The sequence below is a fragment of the Symphalangus syndactylus genome, chromosome 14 (genome assembly GCF_028878055.3).
Source record: "Symphalangus syndactylus isolate Jambi chromosome 14, NHGRI_mSymSyn1-v2.1_pri, whole genome shotgun sequence".
NCBI classification, from domain to species: Eukaryota; Metazoa; Chordata; class Mammalia; order Primates; family Hylobatidae; genus Symphalangus; species Symphalangus syndactylus.
Window position 1 is genome coordinate 94,395,694 of NC_072436.2, and position 23,023 is coordinate 94,418,716.

The 23,023-nt window shown below is 45.9% G+C and overlaps 2 protein-coding genes across 6 annotated transcripts in view; one reads left to right on the forward strand and one right to left on the reverse strand.

The window, feature by feature from the left end:
* Positions 1 to 5,150, reverse strand: part of RHOQ (ras homolog family member Q) — a 41,590-nt gene extending 36,440 nt beyond the window's left edge. The window contains exons 1-2 of one of the 2 annotated variants that reach the window (XM_055243703.2): positions 4,451 to 5,150; positions 3,827 to 3,885 (exon numbers count right to left, since the gene is read on the reverse strand). In XM_055243703.2, coding sequence (XP_055099678.1) covers positions 3,827 to 3,885; positions 4,451 to 4,592 — 201 coding nt within the window. In that variant the 5' untranslated portion in view covers positions 4,593 to 5,150. The remainder of the gene's footprint in view (positions 1 to 3,826; positions 3,886 to 4,450) is intronic. The other variant, XM_063618068.1, reaches the window with a different exon arrangement.
* ATP6V1E2 (ATPase H+ transporting V1 subunit E2) overlaps positions 5,062 to 23,023 on the forward strand; it is a 31,094-nt gene continuing 13,132 nt past the window's right edge. Inside the window, exons 1-6 of one of the 4 annotated variants that reach the window (XM_063618067.1) lie at positions 5,062 to 5,439; positions 6,191 to 6,254; positions 10,932 to 11,024; positions 11,725 to 11,845; positions 13,909 to 14,011; positions 15,784 to 15,875. The gene's annotated coding sequence lies outside the window, so the exon portion shown is untranslated. Of the gene's footprint in view, positions 6,255 to 10,931; positions 11,025 to 11,724; positions 11,846 to 13,905; positions 14,024 to 15,783; positions 15,876 to 23,023 lie in introns of all 4 variants that reach the window. The other 3 variants (XM_063618066.1, XM_055243706.2, XM_055243705.2) reach the window with 3 other exon arrangements.

The following is a 23,023-nucleotide window of genomic DNA, read 5'->3' on the forward strand; positions in this document are numbered from 1 at the left end:
AAAGGAGAAGCTCCACAGAGGCCCAGGCAGGAAGCCAACCCCTCACACCCAAAACACACGCAAGGCCCCCAGTGAGAAGGAAGATGCCCCGGTCAACTTCCACTCCAAAATGCTTGGCAGTCAAAATGTCACAGCTGCTTCTGGACCACCCATGGGCTTGGCCAACAGAGGGGAAGCCTTCCCTTTGGCAGTGATGCTCTGAGTGTGCTGGGATGTCCCCAGGCAGTGCACATGATGGGGACTGAAGTCCAATACACTCTCTCTCCCATTCTCTCTGTCTGCTAATAGCAGCAGAGGTCAAGTGGCAAGCAGCCTGCTCTAGAGGGCCAAAGGTCATCTACAACAATCACCCTTTGACTGCTAGATTCCCTAATATGTCAATCGGACAAATGATACCTATGGCTTTGAACTTGACTGGGGTTAAGGCAGGGATCATGAGTGAGCAAGTGGACTAGAGGTTCCAAACTGAGGGAGGCACTGTTGCTGTTATTCAAATGCTGTTCACATGCATGACTGAACATTTTGGAGAGAAGGCAACTGACCTGTAGTGCCATGAGCTGCCTCGTTCCATCTTAACTCTCTGAAAGTAGAACCAACTAAAGCCTACATACCCTACTTGTTTGTCAAATTCTGCACGGAACTCGAAGCTATTTCTCTTCTATCAATGGGGATACGGGTTCTGCTTAAGACAGAAAACCATCTGATACAACAGGGCATTCACAGCAGGGAGCACTGGGCTTGGAACCATGGATCCCACAATGGGGACTATGGGAATTACAATTCGCAAAGCTGTTGCACACCTTGGTTGAAAAGGTTCTAGGATCTGGCATTCTAGTGGAATTTCTATCAACTCCAGGCACAATATACTGTTCTCTTCCACTCTGTGAACCTTTCTCCCCACAAAACTCCCCATAGTGGAATATAATAATTTCCTGTATTATTTGTCACTCACCCACTATGCATGAAGTGTCAGCTGCTTTTAAATATGTTAAAGAGTTTAAGCCAGCCTATGACCTTGCAATGCAAATTCTAATTATCCACGTTTTTACTAGATCACAAAGGTAAATAATTTAGCTAGAATCACATGACTAGCTAAGGTGGAGATCTGAGCCCAGGCCTGTTTTGTTCCAAAGCCCATGGACCTTTTTCTGCTGCCCACTAGGCTTAAGGATTTATATATATATGTATATGTGTATATGGATACATATATATATAAACCCTTACTGTTTTTTATTTACTTTTTATTTACATGTTTATTTATTATTGTTATTATTGTAAGACAAATCTGATATGGATTCCTAGAAGCCTGAGGTCTTAATGACCAAGTACAATGTAGAAATCTCCTATACAACACATGAACAGAGACCTGAGATAGACATTTCTCCCTTTGCTGACATCAGCCGTGGTAGATCCCCATTTTAAATTCATTCCTTTGCACTCCCCAGGTGCAAAAGTACCTGGACATAGTACCAGGTACACAGCAGGCACTTGCCATTTGGTCTCATCATTGCTAAGTTGCTTATTAGTAATAAACCCTCAAATGCTGGGAGATGAAATATGACTAGCTTTGAGGCAAAAACAAAAGTCTAGACACTGGGAAAAACACCAATGTGGCTTAACACACATCTAGGCCAACAGAGTAGGTGTCCCACCACTGGGTGAAAACAGTAAACAGTAGTATTTGAGCCTTACTAATATGTTCATCCTGCTTGGTCTATATCTTACGGTCCTCCACTAGAAAGAGTAATCATGGCAATATATGGAAAGCCCTGGTTTTGTAAGTGGGGTCAACTTCAAGTGACTCTGGATCTAAGTTCTCTCCTCTGTAGAGGTGCCATCCAACACCCACTCAGAGAATGGCTGTGAAGATTACAGGTACCACATCTATGGACGCGCAAACAATCCAATCAACCCCGTGGCATCTCAGCATTCCCATGGTGTCCTGTGTGTATAACTACTTCAAACTGGAGCAGATTCAGACCCCCGTCCCAATCCTAGCAACACCCCTCAGTGGCTGTGTGACCTCAGGCAAGCAACCTAGCTTCTCTGAGCTTGTTTCCTCACCGCAAAGATGGAATAGCACCTATCTCATAGGGTTGTTTTATAGACTAAATAAAGTAATATTTGCAGATGGCTGCCCCTGGCCCGATATGTAGGAAAAAACTCAGTAAATACTAGTAGGGTTTAAACGTGCTCAGAACAGCTCTGACTACACACATCCTGTTGAACAGGGAGTGCGGTCAAAAATTATCATGCTCACAAGTAAAGGAGATAAGAGAAAGGAAGGTAGTGAGAAGTTCAAATTAGAGGCGATTTTTTAAAACCTTCCTCTTTTCAACCAATAAGGTCAACCTCTTGTTTATCAATAATACGACTTAAAAGTCAGTCTTAGTTGATTGAGCAAGCTCTGCCCCTTGCCCTCCACATCCTCCAATGAAGGTAGAAGGAATAACGACTACAGGGCAGGCAACCAAAGGGGGCCCAGGAGAGCTGAGAACTGGGTGTACTGACCTGGGCCATTTTGGTGAAAGGGGATGGCCTCAGGTACCTTGAACTGCCAGCAGTTCTCTATCTTCAGACGTTCCTCTAACAGTTTAGAAACCAGAGGTCACATCAAGGCACTCCCCCTCAATAAGGCATGTTTCAGAATCCAACCCAAACTCTAATCACAGTTCTGAAATCCAAATCTAGACAAGCTTCAAAGTACATCACTCCCTTTATTGAGCACCTAGCGTGTGCCAGGTTCAGTGCTAGACATTTGCCATACAATATCTGCACAAGGGGATCATCTTATTTTTTTAAACCCCATTTTGCAGATAAGGAAATTCTACTACTGGACTTCCCCCGAAGACATTCTCTAAGACTTTCAGCTGCACCTGTGTTCTCAAGGACGTAAGTCTGTATGACATGTGGAAACTTCTGCCAGAGTCTTCAACTCTAATCATAGTGCTGGATTCTACAAAATTCATCACACACTACTTATCCCCAGAGCAAAAGTGGGTTTGGGAAGAGGCTGAAGCTGGGACAGGGAGACAGAGAGAAGACCTTAGTCCTTTAGAAGCACAGCCTGGCCACCTCTGATGTGCAAACCCTGGCTAGAGGCTGCAGGGCAAAGTGTGCATCTTCTTTCTGCACAATTAATCTCTCCCAAAGAAAACCCAGACAAAGTCACCTGGCCGTTCTGAAGTAGGGCCGGGGGAACCCCTCCTCCTCCAAGATTCACTCTGAACTCCTAACCCTTCCTCCCCACCCCAGGGAGTGGCTAGATGGTTGCTGTTTCTTTTCTTTTTTCCCTGTGGTCCTTCGGTAACACCACAAATTACGTTTTCAGGGACTGGAGTCCCAGAGTGCAATGATGTTGTAATAAACATAACCAGGACCAAATGCCTTCCCATCATATTAGATGATGCCATTTCCCACCAATCAGGCTCCTTGGGCAGGCAGACCACTCACCAATGAGGGACCAGACAGAGGCTGTGGGGGGGAGACCTGGTCATCTGCAACTAAAAATAAGGGCGCTTCATGATTGGCTGCTGCCACTTTGCAACAGGAGTTGGGACCCACACACCGGGCGCCACACAGAACGACCCACACAGGCAAAAACTTTCACAGCCCATGGGTTCACATGGGTGGGCTGATCCGGGTCTGATTGTTTTGTTTGTTTTCCTAATTTGCTGACTTGTTACAAGAAATAAAGACCTAATCCAGGGGGAGCCCCTCGCAGACACACCCTCCCACCTAGACACCTCGGTTTCCAAAGGCCCTTCGCAGCCACAAAGAACTGGGGAACAGGAGGGGGGCGCCGGCCAGAGGCCAAGACACTCACCTGTCCGGCCGTGTCATAGAGTCCTAGGAGGTACTGCTTGCCCCCCACGGTGACGCTGACTGCAAGGACAGAAGTGGGGGCGGGGAGAGAAGCTCACAATGACCTGGGCTCTGGGGTAATTTCGCTCCCCACCCGGACCCTCCTCTCCCAACCCAGCTAGAGGCGTGGGGGTGCTCCCCGCGAGATGTCACCCCCTTTTCCCGTGCGCCCAGCTCACTGTGAACCGGCAAGAGGCCGGGGTGTGATGTGGTCCCCAGCCGTCCACCCCCTTCTCCCAAGTCCCGTAGCCACGTCTCGCCTGGTCCCCTCGAATGTTTCCCACGGGGCCTTGGGGCAGTAGGAAAGGGGATGTGGGAAGGTCAAGGAGGACGGCCCAGGGCGCCGAGGGGTAGGAAGTGCGGGGAGCGGGAGCCGCGTGCGGGGCGGGTGGGAGAGGGGGTGGATCAGCGGGCGAGGGGTTGCCAGGAGCGAAGCTTCGGGGGTGGGGCCGGCCGCCTGGCAGAGGGCGCGGCGGGGGAGGGGAGAGGAGCGCGCTCTGGGGAGGCGGCGAGGGGGCTCCGCCAAAGTTGCTCCAAAGTTCCCGGCCCGGGGAGCGGCCCCTTAGTCAGCAGTTCCGAGGCATACCTGCGTAGTGGTCGAAGACGGTGGGCACGTACTCCTCTGGGAAGGCGTCGTTGGCATAGCTCATGAGTAGGCACGTCTTGCCCACCGCCCCGTCGCCGACCACCACGCACTTGAGCATCAGCGCGCCGGGCCCGTGAGCCATGCTGCTGCCGGCCGGCCTCCGGGCATGGTCCCCCCGGAGCCCCCGCCCCGGCCCCGGGCTCAGCCCCAGCCCGCCTGGGGGGTCCGCCGCCGTCGCCGCCGCTCCGCGCCGCAGGGCCGCCCCCCCAGCCCCATGCAGCGGCTCCCCTCGCCGGAGGGGAGGGGGCGGCGGGCCCGGGGCGCTGCCGCCGCCGCGGTCGCCGCCCGGATCCCCGCCCCGGCCCCAGTCGCCGCACCCGCCCGCTGCCCCCGCCACTCGGCGCCCGCGCCCTCTCCCCGGCCCGGCCTCCCCAGGAGGATCCGCCGGATCATAAGACCGGCCGGCCCCGGGGGAGACGGCAACTTTGGGGAGGGCGGCGGAGGGGAGGGGCCAGGCGGCTCTCCCCGCCCCGCGCCAGCCCGGGCCCCTCCCGCGGCTCCCCGGAGGAGGGCGGGCCCAGGCGCCTCCCCGAGCGCGGCCCGCGCCCCGCGCCCCCGCCCGCCGCCGCCGCGCGGCCCTCCCGGCGCACCCGAGCCTCACTCCCTGCTAGGGCCGCGCGGAGGGGCGCGCAGGAGGAGGAGGAGCCAAGGACCGCGGAAGGGCGGAGGGGAGGAGGGGAGGAGGGGAGCCGCCTGGGGAGCCGAGGGCTCCTCGCGCTAGTGCCCGCAGCGCCCGGAAGCGTCCAAAGGCCCCGATGCTGGGAGAAGACGTGGAGGCCTCTCGGGGAACCACGACGACTTCCACGATGACGCAATAGTCATGTCAAATTATACATGTATATTTCACCTCCACCCGGAAGGCCAGAGCCATCCTTTCGGCCTCTTAAGTGCACAACGGAACTAGAAATCAAGGAAGAGAGACCAAAAGGGTAAAAAAAAAAAAAAAAAAAAAAAAAATTTAAGGTGCGTGGGGTGGTGGCGGTCCTTGAGCTGGAAAGCAGGGACCCTGGCTTATTGCGTGGTCCCCCCCATCACCACCACCCCACGCCTTCCGTAGCACGAGCTTTAATCATTTACTATGAAACTGGTGACTAAGGGAGATACAGCGTGTTGAACCACTGAAGCACGCCCCCCCCCCCCCCGCCACACACACCAGCCAGAAAAGGGATACCCCGTCGGCTCTGGACCCGGCAAATGTACCTGGGCTCCCCCTGGAGGCCACAGTGTCCCTCGAAGGTATTCCGTTGTAATCCCGGAGAACTGATACACCCTAGTGCTCTGAAACTTGGCCTGTGCTCCAGGCGGCAACCCCTGCCCCTCTGCCTGGCGAGGCCTGAACACACCCGTCTGGCCAGGTCCTGTTCACTGGCCAAGAATGCAGCATTGAACATTGGGCACTGGGGCGGGGGTGCACTCCGCGCTGACACCGCACCTCTCCCCTCAACTTGCTGACTAGAGGTAATCGCTTCCTTTCATCGATTCACAGCGTTAGAAAAATGCAGCATTGAGAGGCAGCGCGGAGGTCAACTGGACCATCACCCTTAAGTTGTAGGGAAGAAAACTGAGACCTAGAAAGGTGAAGCGGTTGTCCCAAAGGCTTCCAGCTGTTCCCAGTACTCAAGGACTTGGATGACACTTGGGGAAATGCTCACTGTTGTATTCCCATTCCTCACTTTCCAGGAGGCCTGAACTGTCAAACTCCAAATCTGATTTCCACTCTCCCAGGAAGGCTTCGGAAATCACTGTAAGTTCCTTGCAGATTCTCAATGAGCCTCTCCCCAGGCCCCATCCTTTGGCCCTGCGTGTCTGCGAGTAGGTATGCGCATTGCTAGCTGCTTTAGATGCAATGAATCTGGAAGATATTTTGTATGGACTGAATAAGAGGTTGAGGAAGGCAGAACAGTGCCTTAAGGTCAGTTCCTGGTTCAAGACCAGCCTCTGCTACTTGCTCTTAGAGAGAAAGAGAGCAGGGCCTGCCCCATTCTTCGCTTGCAGGACCATTTGTTCAGGCAGCATTTGCAGGGACTCGTATCCTGAAAGGAAGGTCTATCCAGGAGCTTGAGAAGGAGAGCACTCAGCCAGGAGAGCTGAGTTTGGTCCTAGCTCTGACCCTGGTTAGCAGTGTTACCTTGAGCATGTCACTTCCCTTCTCTGGGCCTTCGTTTTCTCATCTATAAATGTGAACTAAGAGTAGGAGAAGCTCTGGGAATGTCATAGCACTCCCAGTGGGGAACTGATGTCCGATGAATCATGCAGTGGTGACTTCATTGGTGACAGTGACCTCATTCTTTTGGCCCGCAGAGTTGCCAAAACTGACTGCCAGGAATACTTAGAGCTCTGGGGCTGATCCCACTTGGTGTGTATGTGGGATGGTGAGGGGGGCTATCCAGCATGCCCCCCTGTCAGCCCATGAATGCCTTAGCTGGAAGCACCAATCAGACCTTAACAGAAACCTCACTTTCCCGTGAGCAAAGAAAATAATGTCCAAGGGGTAAAAAACAAAACAAAAAAAGTTACAGAAAAAGCTCTCAAATTTCGGGGACTGGAGATAGAAAGCACTTTGTTTGTGAGTGTCCCATAGGCTGCCTGCTTGCTTCTCTCCTTTTATTTGTGCAAATGTTGAAACAGACACAGGTCTGTGTGAGAACAGGAAATTTCTTTTTCTTTTCTGTTTTTTTTTTTTTTTTTTTTTTGAGACAGGGTCTTGCTCTGTCACTCAGGCTGGAGTGCAAAGGCATGATCTTGGCTCACTGCAACCTCTGCCTCCCTGGTTCAAGTGATTCTCCAGCCTCGGCCTTCAAGTAGCTGGGATTACAGGCATGTGCCATCATGCCCAGCTAATTTTTGTATTTTTTTGTAGAGTGGGGTTTCGCCATGTTGCCCAGGCTAGTCTCGAACTCCTGAGTTCAAAGTGATTCGCCTGCCTCAGCATCCCAAAGTTCTGGGCTTACAGGTCACTGCACCTGGCTGAGAACAGTGAAATTCCTGATTAGCCTTCTCTTACTCTTTTTCCTGTACTCCCTCCTTCCTCCCCTGCTTAATTCATTCCATATTTCAATTAACAAGCATTTATTGAGGTCTGTTAGATGCCAGATTTTATTCCTGGGCTGGGGACAAAGAGCTGGAAAGCCACAGTCACTTCTAGCTAAAGCATTCAAGGAACTTATTAGCAAACAGGCAAGCACTCTATAGTGTGAGCAATGCTGTGCTAGAGAATCGACTATAGGTTTCTGGAGGTGCAGAGGAGGCAATTAGTACATAGCTCCAGGTGTGCTGAGGAAGGATTTGCAGAAGTGATGTCATTGACCTGGGGCTTAAGAGTCTAATGGGAGTAAGGTAAGAATGCCTGGGAAAGGCCAAGAGCCCTGCATCAAAGCAAGAAGGAACAGCACACAACTTCCTGGGAATGGTGAAGCATGTAAGGTGGACAGAGAGCATGATTAGTGGTGCTGGGGAACTGGTTTGTATTTAATTGGGAACCATATAATTCAGACAGTCCATAAGCTTCTGAAAGCCATATGAAGAAGAATGCAGTGTCTGGCATGGGTTGGGCAGTCTCCACTGTACAAAGGTCAAAGGCCAGGGCCAATGGGGCCACTGAGGAAGAAATCTGACCCACACGCTTACTACAAAGGCATGGCCCCAGCTCAAGGCTGTGTTCATTGCAAGAAGGGCACTTTTTTCTTATCACAAATGTGACTTCTGTTTGTCAAACCCTGTGCCCATAGGGGTGCATCCACTCAGAGGGGAACCTTGGTCTACGTAGCAAAAGACGAAGGCACTGTCTAGACAAGCAGTGGTTCTGGGAGCGAGGATGTAATGGAGGGAATAAACACAAATTTCTAGAGCATCTGCTGTATACTGTATCCAGTTATGGTCCCAGGTATTTGGTGCTCATTGATATGGGACATCTTATTTCATCCCCCAAACAACCTTGTAAACTTTGTAGAGAGTATCTATTGGTTTGTCTATCCAGAACAGCACCATTTGCTTCTGCTAAATGTTTTTATAATGTAATCTCTGTAATCATGTGGTTTAAATGGAAGCTTCCATCTTCTTATACATCCTGCCCCTGGTACCTGTTGAGCCCTAGGTGGACACCTGATTCAAGATGGGACAATTAGAACTCTTTCCTGAATTTTTTTTTTTTTTTTTTTTGAGACAGTCTCACTCTGTCGCCCAGGCTGGAATGCAGTGGTGCAGTCTTGGCTCACTATAGCCTCAACCTCCCAGGCTCAAGCAATCCGCTCACCTCAGCCTCCCAAGAAGCTGGGATTATAGGCATGAGCCACCAAGCCTTGCCTGAGAATTTTGAATTTGGGATTCACAGCAGGAGTTTCTCTTCTTTTACTAACTGAACTGGGCAATGTGAGCCTGGAAGCTGTAGGTCATTTATGTTTCAGCCATTCACAAAGTAGCCAATTCAAGGAAATGTAGCTAAAGTGCAGAGAGAAGCAAAGATAGAGAGAGAACACTACCACCACCACCACCACTACTCCCCCATCACAAAGGGCAGAGAGGAAACAGGCCATCTGTGAGTTACTGATTTGCATTATCCCCGAGATCCTGTTGCACAGCTGTTCTCCCATTGGTCATTTGAGTTAATAAATCTTCCCCTTTTTTTTGCCCAGTTAGTAGGGGTTAGTTTTCTGTAACTGGTAACCAAAGGAATCCTATTACAATATTATATCTATAATTCAGATAGATGATGAGATTAAGAAGCTTGCCCCAAATCACACAGCTGGTAACTGGCAGAGCTAGGTTTCAAAATCATCTCTCTTCAAAGCTAATGCATTTGCCATATTCCACATTGACAAGGTATCAAAAGTTTTTGAGTAAAAAAATGACAAGCTTGGACCTGTCATTTGAGAAGGTCACTCTGGGACTCATAGAAAATGGATTTGGAAAGGATAAGGGTGAAGGCAGAAAGAGCCAGGAGGAGACAGATCACAACAGTCTGACCCAAGCATGGTGGTAAACATGAAGAGGAGGCAGTGGGTTTCAGGGAGATTTGGATGATGGAATCAACAGGGCTTGGTAGCAGTGTGGGGATGTGGGGATGACAGAGGAGGCGAGAGAGAACAAGGTTTTTACGATAACTCTGAGGCATCTACATTATGATTTCATCTACTTTCTTTTTTTTTTTTTTATGTCCTCTGTTGTTATCTTCCCACTTCTTCTTTGGACTTCTTCCTTGCTTTTTAAGCCTTTCCATCTCCGATTGTTTCCTAACCACGCAACTGACTGTCTAAATCAAGCTGAGATTAGAACTCTAGAGGACAGTATGTTCTAAAACACATTCATTTGCATCATTTTGTGTGTTCCCTCATGTCTGCTTAGGAAATGGAAAAATGGACTCCAAGGGATCATTTGGTGGTGTGGCTAGGATGCTTTAGGTTGCAAGTCATAGAAAATTCAACTCGAACCAGCTTCAGCAATGAGGGAAGTGTATGGACTTCTGTTATGGAAAAATCCAGAAGTAGTCCAAGCTTCAGGCATGAATTGATCAGAACTCTTTTTTTTTTTTTTTTCTGCACATCTCAGTTTTTCTTCTTCTCTATGGGTCAACTTTCTACTCAGCATACTTTCTTTCCTGGAAGCAAAATAGTTGCACCAAGTCCAGGCATCACCATCCATATACCATGTTTCCCAGAAGGAAAGAGAGCTTGTCTTGACCCACTCATTGAACAAAGTCTTGGACTTCTTCTGATTAGCTCAACTTAGTTCATCCCTGAACCAGTCATGGTGGGTAGTAAACTGTCAGGTGACTGTTGCCTTAGGCCTGGGCTACTGCCCATCCCTAAAACCATCACTGTGGCAAGGAGTTAGGACTATCCTAATTGGACATATCAGCCCTGCCCCCACAGGGGCTGGGGTTTCACACCTACCCGGGTTCTATGGTTTCTGCACAGTGGGTGACAAGTTTGGGGGAATGCATGCTGAGGAGGCAACCAGCAATATACATCTACATTGTTGCCTAAGGGTCAACGTTCCTAGGCCTTCCCCTGGCTACACTGGAAATAAAGAATTTTAGGAGAGGCCAGGCACAGTGGCTTATACCTGTAATCCCAGCACTTTGGGAGGCCGAGGTGGGAGGATCAGTTGAGGTCAGGAGTTTGAGACCAGCCTGGCCAACGTGGTGAAACCCCGTCTCCACTAAAAATACAAAAATTAGCCAGAAGTGGTGGCAGGCACCTGTAATCCCAGCTACTCAGGAGGCTGAGGCAGGAGAATCACTTGAAACGGGAGGCAGAGGTTGCAATGAGCTGAGATGGTGCCACTGCACTCCAGGCTGGGCGCCAGAGGAAGACACTGTCACAAAAAAAAAAAAAAAAACGAAGTTTAGGAGAGAGGCAAATGTTAAGAGGAAAGGAAAGTGAGAAGGCTCCAAATCAAATCTGTGATTTGTTCCAAATTTCAGGTGGATTGTCAATACAGGAGTCCATACTGACTCAATCCCTAATTTTGGCCTGTATTCTTCTCCCTGTCTGAAGCATCTTCTTAGAAGTCACTGGTAAGGAGATAAAATGATGGTCATTCTTTAACACTGGTGCTGCCCTGCTGTTCTGCTATGCTTCTTCCCACCACAATGCCCAGAATCCTCACACTGCAGCCTCTTCATTCCCCAGGGTGCCTGTTGGCCTTCCCTACAGCATCCTGCCACATACCCTAACTATCCCTATCCCTATTTCTCTCCCTGCCACTAAAACCTCCCACTGGCACCCTCTTCTCTTTGTGCTCCAGTGTAGGTACACTGCACAATATTCTGAGCTAAGGTATTAATGACTTAAACACCATAGCAATTTCTTAAAGGTCACTAGTTCCTAATGATCAGGCTGATAAATAAGTCCAGTAGGATTGGTTTGCCTGGTTTTCATTCCCAGTTAGAATGTACATAGATCTCTTTTTCTAGTTCATTACATACCAGAAACTCAGAAGAATGGCCCAGCCTCTGAGAACTTCGGCTCAAACACTCTTAATGTTTTGCCATTTTCATTTCTAACTGTTTTCTGCTGCAACCTAAGGTTGGGAGACTAGTCATTATGACTGATGGCATCACCATCCATTAGTGAACTATAGGAAAGGACATTTCCTTAGAGGTTGCTGGTATGGAATACTCATATGATTTAGGAGTGGTCTCCTCTCATAGGCTCCAAAGGAGACTAGATCACAGATCCCTCCTCCAAAAATGAAATGAATGATTTTATTTTAAGTTTCAGAACCAAGAGTGCCAGAAAACCATCCCAAGACTCACATAGAGTTGTTCCTCCATAGTGGATGTTTTGGCCACTGGACATCAGAACCACATTTTGAGTTTGAAGAATCTTCTACATGGTGAGCCTTGGTGGGAAGAAAAGAATATCCCTTCCTTATAGAAGCTGAAATGACAGACTCTTGCTTTCCTTGTCAGACTTAAAAGCTAGTATAGCCAGAGTTAAATACAGGGCACACTGTCTCTGGAGGCTGCAGCTTTAGTGGTGGGTACACAATTCAGTTCCTGACCCAGGAAGTGGCACATCAGGGCAGGCAGTGGTGTTGGTTGTGGTATAATTGAGTTCCTGGTTCAGAAGTGACAACTGTACACATGAGTTGTCTAGGGTTTGGTGAAAGCAATGGTATTGAAAGTGGTTTTCTCATCAAATTAGTTCCTGAGTCATGTGTCGGGCACTGTTTCTATCTTGAGCAGCTTCTCTAGCCTTTCTACAATCCTGTGACCTGCCTGTGATCCTTTTAAGATTTCTTTTCTTTTTAATCGGCCACAAACAGCTTCTGTTGCTTGCAACCCAGGCTCCTGAGAAGGGATTGGACAAGCAGATCACTTTATTAATGTGCTTCATGTAGAGAGAGTAGAGATTTCTACCTCTACCATATCCAAATAGCTGCTACTAGATGTACCTTTCTAATTTGAGCAACTTTAAAATCGAACAGAATATATGAAACCTCTTTTCAGATGTTGAACAGCATGTAGCACAGGACCGTGATTCCTGAAAGTAGGGAACAAATGGGGCAAACCCTACTATCACTCTAACTTTCTGCTGAAAATGCCGTCTAAATTGTAGCACAATGAGGGGGAACCCAAGCAGAGCATAGTGGTCTTGCTGAGTTGAGGAGATAGTTGAGCAGACTTTTCAAGGCAGAGTATCAGAGAGGAGAGAATATAACAGCAAAACAGGCCCCTGGGATCCCTTTGAATCTGTTGCTGAATACTAAGCTGCACATGCATAAGGTGAAACTTCACAATGCGAGGCAAAGAACTACCGCGGAGCTGTGAGCTGATTGGTTCCCGGGCTCACTGGGCAATGTTTGAGTTTCAACTCACCAATGTGAAGAAACCTTGCTGACTGTCCAGGGAATTCAGTAGAAATCCCAAAAGGGTAATACGGCATTAGTAGAAGGGCGAACTAAGCCGAAAAGTAGAGGTAACTCTAGACTTCCTCCAACAAGGTTTAGAAAGCAGCCTCAAAAAGAGGAAGTTCATCCGCTACTACCGTAACTGCCAGCCAAAACAAATTTTACCATTTTTAAAGCAACAAAATACAGACATTTAACAACATTAAATTCAGAATGTTAAAAATACTAGATATGCAAATAAGTAGGGAAATAGAACCCAAAATCAGGAGAAAAATCATTTAATAGAAACAAACCCAAAAATGACAGAGATAATGACATTAGCAGACAAGGACTTAAAAAATTAAACACAAGGATTTAAAGGAAAACATGAACATAGTGAAGAAAAAACTGGAAGATATAGAAAATAACCAAAGGGAACTTCTAGAGCTAAAAAATACAACACCTGTAATGAATAATTCAGTGGCTGAGCTTAACAGTAGATTAGACATTGTGGAATGAAATATCTGTGACACTGAAGACATAGCAATAGAAACTATCCAAACTAAAGCAGAGAGAAAGGAAACAAAAGAAACACAGAAACACAGAGCCTCAATCACCTTAAGATGATATTAAAAACTGGAGTCCTCGAAAAGGACTAAAGGTGATGATTTGAAGGCCAAAAAGTCCCAAATTTAATGAAAATTATAAACGTATAGCTCCAAAAAGCTCAACAAATCCAAAGTAGGATAAAAACAAAGCAAACCATATCAAGTGAGGCACTTTGTAATTAAATCACTGAAAACTAGTAATAAGTAGAAAAAAATTAAAAGCAGAAAGAGAAAAAAAGACACATTTTATACAGGGAACAAAGACAGATATAATTGCAGACTTCTCTTCAGAAATAATGCAAACTAGAACTTAATGAAATCGCCTCTTTAAAGTGATAAAAGAAAAAGAAAGCACTGTCAATCTAGAATTCTATATCCACCAGAAATATTCTTTAAAATTGAAGGTAAAATAAATATTTGTCAGACAACAAGACTTAAAGTATTTTTTTCAATCAGAAGATCTTCAATACAAGAAATATGAAATAAAGTTCCTGAGGCAGAAAGATCATGGTACCAGATGAAACCACTGACCTACACAAAGAAATGAAGAGCACCAGAAATGGTAAATATATGGGTAAATATGAGACATTTCTTTCTCTGTTACAAAATTCCTTTAAAACATAATTGACTTTGGCCGGGTATGGTGGCTCACACCTGTAATCCCAGCACTTTTGGAGGCTGAGGCAGGTATATTGCTTGAGCTTGAGAGTTTAAGACCAGCCTAGGCAACATGGCAAAACCCCATCGCTACAAAAAATACAAAAATATAGCTGGGTGTGGTGGCACACTCCTATAGTCCCAGCTACTCAGGTGGCTGAGGTGGAAGGATCACTTGAGCCCAGGAGGTCAAGGCTGCATGAGCTGGGATCATGCCACTGCACTCCAGTCTGGGTGATAGAGCCAGACCATGTCTCAAAAAAAAAAAAAAACAAAACAAAAAAACCCAAACCATTATATCTGTCTATCTATCTATCTATCTATCTATCTATCTATCTATCTATCTATACATACATGCACACACTATATATGATATAACATTATATATAATGTTAGATATATAATATGTTAGATATATAATGTAACGTTAGATATATAATATAATGTTAGATGTATAATATAACATTAGATATATATATAATTAAAAATAAAAAACACAATTGACCATCTAAAGCAAAACTAATAGCAGTATATTACATGGTTTATAACATGTAGAAATAAAACCTATAACAATAATAACAAAGGGGATAGAAAAACAGAAATAGAACTATATTCTTATAAAATCCTTACATTGCACATTAAGTGGTATAGTATTATCTGAAGGTTCTCTTAGTCTCTTCCTGCTATCATGGCAATCTACCATAGACTGGGTCATTCACAAATAATAAAAATTCGTTTCTCATAGTTCTAGAGGCTGGGAAGTCTAAGATCAAGGAATCAGCAGATTTGGCATCTGGTGAGGGCTCACTCTCTGCTTCCAAGATGGCATTTTGTTGCTGCATGCTCCAGAGGGAAAGGAACAAACACTATGACCTCACATAGTAGAAGGGAAAAGGGGGTTAAAACAAACAACAAAAAACTCTCTTAAGCCCTTTTCATAAGGGCACTAATCCCATCCATGAGGGCTCTCCCCTTCCAAATTACCTCCCAAAGTTTCCACCTCTTAATACCATCACCTTGGGGCTTAAGTTCCAACATAAATTTTGGAAGGACACATACATTCAAACTATAGCAAAGGTAGACTAAGAAAACTTAAAGATGCATGTTGTAAAACCTAGAGCATCACTATAAATAAATAAATAAATAAATAAAGCACAGAGGTATTTCTAATAAGCCAACAGTAAAGACAAAGTGGAATACCAAAAAAAAAAAAAAAATCAAAAAGAAAGTCAGGAGGGTGCCAACATCATTCAATGGTCTTAGGAAAAGAGTTGTCTCTTCAATAAATGGTGATGAGACAAACTAGATATCCACATGCAAAAGAATGAATCTGGATCCTTCCCTCTCAACATATACAAACATTTACTCAAAATGAATTGACAACCAAAAGACATGAGCTAAGACCACAAACTTTTAGGAGAAAACCTAGGGATAGATCAACAGTTTCTTATATATGATGTCAAAAGTATAACAACAAAAGTAAAACCAAAACTGGACTTCATAAAAATTACAAAATTTTTCTGCATCAAAGGACATTATCAAGAAAGTGAAAAGACAGCATACAGAATGAGAGAAAATACTTACAAATCAAATAGCTCATAAGACTCTAGCATCCAGAATGTATAAAGTTCTCTTATCATTCAACAATAAAATGACAAATAATTTATTTTTTTAAAGGGGCAAAAGACTTGAACAGACATTTCTCCAAACAAGATATAAATCACCAACAAGCACATGAAAAGGTATTTGACATCATTAGTAGTCATTAGGTAAGTGTAAATAAAAACCTCAATGAGGTACCCCTTTACACCCACTAGGATGGCTATAATTAGGGGTGGGGGAAGGAAAATAAGTGTTGGTGAAGATGTGAAGAAATTGGAACCCTTTGTGAAGAAACTGGAACCCTTTACATTGCTGGTGGGAATGTAAAATGGTTCAACCTCTGGAAAACAGTTCGAAGGTCTTTGAAAAAGTTAATTACAGAATTATAATATGACCCAGCAATTCTAGAGCTAGGTATATATCCAAAAGTATTGAAAACAGGTCCTCAAATAAATACATGTGCATACCATATTCACAGTGGCACTATTCCCAATAGCCAAAAGGTGAAGACAGCTCAAATATTTATCAATTGGTGAATGGATAAATTGTGGTATATCGATACAGTGGAATATTATTAAGCCATAAAAAGTAATGAAGTACTGATAGTTGCTACAATTTGGATGAACCTCAAAAACATTATGCTAAGTGAAAGTAGCCAGACACAAAATGCTATATGTTGTATGTTTCCATTTACATGAAATATCCAGAACAGGTAAATTCATAGACAGAGTGTAGGTTGGTGGTTGCTATGGGCTGGGGATGGTAGGATTTGAAGGGAAAATGAGGAGCAACTGCTTAATGAATATGAGGTTTCTTTTTGGAGTGATAAAAGTGTTTTGAAACTAAATAGAGGCAATGGTTGTACAACCTTGTGAATGTAATAAATGCTACTGAAATATTCACTTTAAATTCACCTCAATTTCAAAAAATGTATCCACAAACCAAGAGAAAAAAAAGTCAGGTAATATGGTTTGGCTGTGTCCTCACCCAAATCTCATCTTGAATTATAGCTCCTATAATTCCCACGTGCCATGGGAGGGGCCTGGTGGGAAGTAATTGAATCATGGGCTTGGGTCTTTCCTGTGCTGTTCTTGTGCTAGTGAATAAGTCTCATGAGATCTGATGGTTTTACAAGGGGGAGTTCCCCTGTACAATTTTCTCTTGCCTGCTGCTATGTAAGACGTGTCTTGCTTCCCCTTTGCTTTCCACCATGATTGTAAGGCCTCCCCAGCCATGCTGAACTGTGAGTCAATGAAACCTCTTTCCTTTATATATTACCCAGTCCTGGGTATGTCTTTATTAGCAGTGTGAGAACAAACTAATACATCAGGAAAAAAGGAAGAAAGAATAGCTGGTTAAAATGGAAAATAAATAGCAAGATAAAAGACTTAAATCCAACCATACTGATAATTATGTCATATATAATAACACTTGGGGAGCGTGCAGGGCAGGTGGCCAGGGAAAGCAGGTAATAATGAGAACCTTTGTGTTTGAGGACCTAAATGACAAACTGTTTGACCTCTGAAATAAGTATTGGAGAAGGGAGGAGGATGATGGTTCTTGGTTCTTGCGAGGTAGATGCCTGACCTACCCAGAGATACTGGCAGAACTGGGGGCACGACCACCTCACCCACCACCATCATCCCTTTACTGTGCACAGGCCTGAACCTCTTCTCAGCTTCTGTTCAGCCCAGTGCTTCTCTCCTCGAGCCATCCTGGTATCTCACATGCTGTAGGGACGAGGGAATCCTGGGGCTGGAAGAAGAGAGAGCTCTGGATGTAGGTGGTAGGAGGCTGAGCTGCATTCTGGAGATGTGCAGCTGTGGCCTGAACTGAGTGATCCTGAGACCTTCAGTTAGAGGTGGGAATTTCCAGCAGATGCTATACAGTCAGGGATTTCCTTCAACCCCCTTTGCAACAATGTAACAGGACAGGTTATAAATATACTGAAATAATTTCTTTCTGGTTGCAAAACATTTCCTGCCCTGAGCTCCCTGAGTGCCCTGATCAGGCCACTGCATCACCCTCCCTCTACTGGGGAGACTACTTCCTAACCACCTAAACCATTCATCCCTGGGTTCAATAAATTATTATTATTATTATCATCATCATCATTATTAAAGACAGGGTCTCACTCTGTTGCCCAGGCTGTAGTGCAGTGGCACAATCACAGCTCACTCTAGCCTCAAATGCCTGGGCTCTGGTGATCCCCCTGCCTCAGCCTCCTGAGTAGCTGAGACCATAGGTGCACACCACCATGCCTAGCTCATTTTTTAAATTTTTTGTAGAGATGGGGTCTTGCTACGTTTCCCAGGCTGGTCTCAAACTCCTGGCCTCAAGCAATCCTTCTGCCTTGGCCTTCCAAAGCACTGGGATTACAGGCGTGAGCCACCACACCCAGCCACATCATTATTATTAATCTACCGCTATGTACTAGACTCTGTGGACAGTGTTGAGATGAGTGCAGAGTGGGTCAGAAATAGTCCCCTTCCCAAGAAGATCACTGATGAAGCCCCTAGGCATGGTGAGGGACAGCACTGAATGGGTACAGTCTCTTCCTTGCAAACCAGTACCTTCCCTGCATTATAGGTTGAGCTGTGTCTAACAGCAAATGTGAGGCCAGCCAGGACTTGTCATGGTGAGAATTAAGTCAGTATCAAAGCAGTGTTGGGCATCTGAATGTGTAACTGAAGGCTGAGGACTAGTTGACACTGCTTCTGGTGTTCCTGCCCTCCCTCTTGGGGCTGTCCCTACCCACGACTTACAGGTTGGAGGCTTGGGCAGCCAGCTGCCTCTGAAGGGCTATTTCCCAGGGCTCCTTGCTGACTTCATACCTACCCTCGGCCCCTCTGGAGGCTGCCTGGGGCTCTGACCTCCAGCCTGGGCCAACTTCTCCATAGACAGCTCTAGGAGTATGGTTCTAGGAAGGGCAGAATGAGGGGCTTTGGGAGCCCATGGGCAGGGAAGTGGTGCTTTGTGAATGACAGCGTCTGATACTTCTCTCACTTTACAAAGCTTGTTTGCTTCTTCCTCTATTTGGCCTTCTCAGCTCCACCGTGAGGGCAACAGAACTCCTCATCAACATCCTGGTTTTACAGAAGTAGTTTTGTGTCTCTAGGTGAATTCAGGCAGATTGTCAGCCTTTCCAGATTGCCCAACCTACGAGTGGCATCAGGACTGGGGTCTGAACCTCTGATGCCCAGTCCTGGATGCATCTTGTGACACCAAGCGGCTGCCCATGGAGCCTCCAAGGCAGAGGGAGACCTCCTGTTCCAGGGTCAGCCTGGTTTCCACCCTCATGAAGCGGGAGAAGGGAGTCCTGCCCTGGAGGAGTCACCATCCTGTGATGTCCCACGTCTACCCAGCATGTGGGGCATGCCCACTATTAGCCATGTAAACTGCTTATATGCCATGCAGCCAGACTCTCAGATCACTGCCACCATCCTGTTCCCACCTTCAAAGAGGGCTATTTCGGGGGGTGAATACTTTGACAAGTGGATTAAGTGAGTACATGAGACCTTCCAAGATCTTCTTAAGTAACAACAGATGGTTGCTTCACTGCTTTCTAACAAGGGTGAATTTATTTAACTTGTAGTGCAGTGTTTCTCAAATATTTTGTCCTGCAAACTGCAGTAACAAATACATTTTTCATTGTGAACTGGAATACATACACATACATATATTATGTTCGTGTGTGTGCACATATATCTATACATATAGCAAAGGTTTGATATAACAATACTTAACCTTACCACCTGTAATGAATTCTGGATTTTTGATTCCATTTGGTTTCATTTCGTTTTATTCAGTGATGATCCACTAAATGATTTCACAGTCCACCAAAGGGTCACGGTTCACACTTGGAGACACCCCAATGCAGGTCTCTGCTGGCTGAGTGCACTGGCTTGTGGCTGGAAGTGAGTGCTCAGGACCACAGAGGGATAAAGAACCTCTATTACTCAACAACAACAACAAAAAACCAACCTGATTTTAAAAATGGGCAAAGAACTTGGGTAGACAGTTTCCAAAGAAGATAAGCAAATGGCCAATAAGCGCATGAAAAGATGCTTAATATCACTTATCATTAGGGAAATGCAAATCAAAACCACAATGGTACCACAATGGGTAATTTCATATCCATTAGGATGGCTATTATTTAAAAACAAAAAAAACCAACAACAACAAACCCAGGACCAGGCATGGTGGCTAACACCTACAATCTCAGCACTTTGGGAAGCTGAAGGGGAGGATCACTTGAGGCCAAGAGTTCAAGACCAGCCTGGGCAACAAAGTGAGACTCCTTCCTCTACAAAAAAATTTAAAAATTAGTCAGACTGGCCGGACACGGTGGCTCATGCCTGTAATCCCAGCATTTTGGGAGGCCGAGGCAGGCGGATTACGAGGTCAGGAGATCAAGACCATCCTGGCTAACATGATGAAACCCCATCTCTACTAAAAATATGAAAGAATTAACTGGGTGTGGTGGCGGGCACCTGTAGTCCCAGCTACTCGGGAGGCTGAGGCAGGAGAATGGCGTGAACCTGGGAGGCGGAGCTTGCAGTGAGCTGAGATCGCGCCATTGCACTCCAGCCTGGGCAACAGAGCAAGACTCTGTCTCAAAAAAAAAAAAAAAAAAAATTAGTCAGACAAGGTGGTGTGCACCTGTAGTCCCAGTTACTCTGGAGGCTGAAGTGGGAAGATTGCTTGAGCCAGGAGTTTGAGGCTGCAGTGAGCTATGATCATGCCACTACACTCCAACCTGGGCAACAGAGCCAAGACACAAAAGAAAGAAAAAAACAAAAAACCAGAAAACAGCAAGTACTGGCAAAGATGTGGAAACATTGGAACCCACTGCATTGCTGTGAACTATAAAATAGTGCGGCTGCTGGGGAAAATGGTGCGGACGTTCCTCAACACGCTGAGCTTAGAACATACTATATGATCCAGCAATTCCACTTCTAGGCATATACCCCAAAGCAGTGAAAGCAGGTCTTTGAACAGATATTTATATACCCATGTTCATAGCAGCATTATTCACAACAGCCAAGAAAGGAGAGCACCCCAAGTCTCTATGAATAGATTAATAGACAAAATGTGGTATATACACACAATGAAATATTCAGCCATAAAAAGGAAGGAAATTCTGACCTGTGCTACAACACGGGGAATCCTGAAGAGATCATACTAAGTGAAATAAGCCAGCCAAGGAAGGACAAATATTATGATTCTATTTATAGGAGGTACCTGGAGTACTCAAATTCACAGAGACAGGAAGTAGAATGGTGGTTGCCAACAGTTACTTGGGGAAGAGTATGTGGGATTAGTGGATTAATGGATACAGAGTTTAAATTTGAGAAGACGAAAAAGTTCTGGAGATGGATGGGGTGATAGTTGCAAAACCATGTGAATATTCTTAATGCTACATAAATGTACACTTAAAAAGGCAGGGTGTGGTTGTTCACACCTGTAATCCCAGCATTTTGGGAGGCTGAGGCAGGTGGATCACTGGAAGTCAGGAGTTTGAGAGCAGTCTGGCCAACATGGTGAAAACCCGTCTCTACTAAAAATACATAATTAGCCAGGCGTGGTGATGCACGCCTGTAGTCCCAGCTACTCGGGAGGCTGAGGCACAGGAATTACTTGAACCCAGGAGGCGGAGGTTGTATTGAGCCAAGATCACACCACCACACTCCAGCCTGGGCAACAAGAGTGAAACTCCGTCTCAAAAAATAATAATAATAATAAATAATATACACTTAAAAATGGTTAAATGGCAAAATTTGTTATGTACAGTTTACCACAATAAAACAAAAAAGTTTTCACTTTTAAAATAGGATTTCCAACTTCTCTAAAAAATCAGATCTTATGACATCCTAGTCCACATTTTCTAAGGCAACAGACCAGGGAAGTATTTGCCCCTTTAGACAGGGATGGAAATGAAGGGCTTTTCTTTTTGGAGAAACTGCCACTGGAAACTTCTAGATATGCAGCTTTGAAGCAAATGACTCTTGGGGAGAACCTGACTGCTTTGAAGTAACCTGCCTGCAGATGTTTTAGGAGAAATTCAGTTGTGAATTCTTCATGTAAATTATTTTGGGAGAAAGGTTTCTTCCCCTGCCTGTAGGCATTAGCTTTCTCCAGTCCTGACCAAAGCCTGCTTTGCCAGCGTGAGTGGAGTTCTTGGAATAAAACTCGATGTGGCCCCTTACTCATCAGCAACTGAAGCACAGATGAAGCTTTTCAGGCCCTTCTGATTTTCTCTCCAGGTGTCTCCTGTTACTTCCAGACCAAATGAACTCTCTCGCCTTTGCCTTCTCTCCCAAGCTTGCTCGCAAGGGAGCAGGATGCCTGTCCCTGCTTTCTCACACCCTCACCCCAAGCTGAGCTGCTCTGTTCTGTGTGGCCAGAGGCCGAGTCCTCAGACCTGACACCCAACAGCTCGTGGGCCACATCTCTTCATTACACTAGTGATGCCTTGTCTTGTGTCCTGGCCCTCACTGTGTACAGGCTCCCTCTAGCTTTTGGCATATAGTCCAAGACTCCTGTCCCCACCACCCCCAGGCTGATCTTCCTGAGCCCAAGTTTGGCAAAGGTACAGCCCTGCTAAGAAGTCTTTGATGGGCTCTTCTGCATAATGCCCCGACTCTCAGACGGACATTTCCACCCTTTCCCGGTCGCACCCCAGCGTCTTTCTAGACATTGTCCTCTGCAAGTCTCTTGGCTACTGCCAAACCCACCTGCTCTCCACACCCAGACCTCAGACCCCTTTCTACCAGCAGGCCTTTGCCCGCAGTGTTCTCCCCAACCAGTGTCTTACTTTCTTTCTGCTTATGATGACGGTCCATCTCTCAGTGCCCATCCTTACTACTCCCTCCCTGACTGGCCCCTTGCCCACAGGGCTGCTACCTCGGCTGAAGTCTGCAGTCACTCCAGCTGTGTCCTTTCCTGCCCCTTATCCCATCCCATTTTGAGTGCCAGATACTTTTCTCCTATTTTAAACCAGGGCCCTCTCTGAAACCACAAGGCATTGCTTAAAGTTGGGTCTCTATAAAGATGTGATTGATTTTTGTCTATTTGGATAAATTATGCTTAATAAATACTACCAACTTTCTACATTTTCCAGGTGACTTGCCTCCAAGTTAAGGTACTATGTTGATGTGCCCTGAAACCTCATTTTCTTGTCTGAGTTTTCCTAAATTGCCTTATGTTCTTTCATTTATCTTCATTTCCCTCCCTCCCTATTGGTGTTCTGTTGTTATCCATGGAAGGTCTCAAACCATCCCCTACCTGGTTTAAACATCTTCAGGTCAACAAT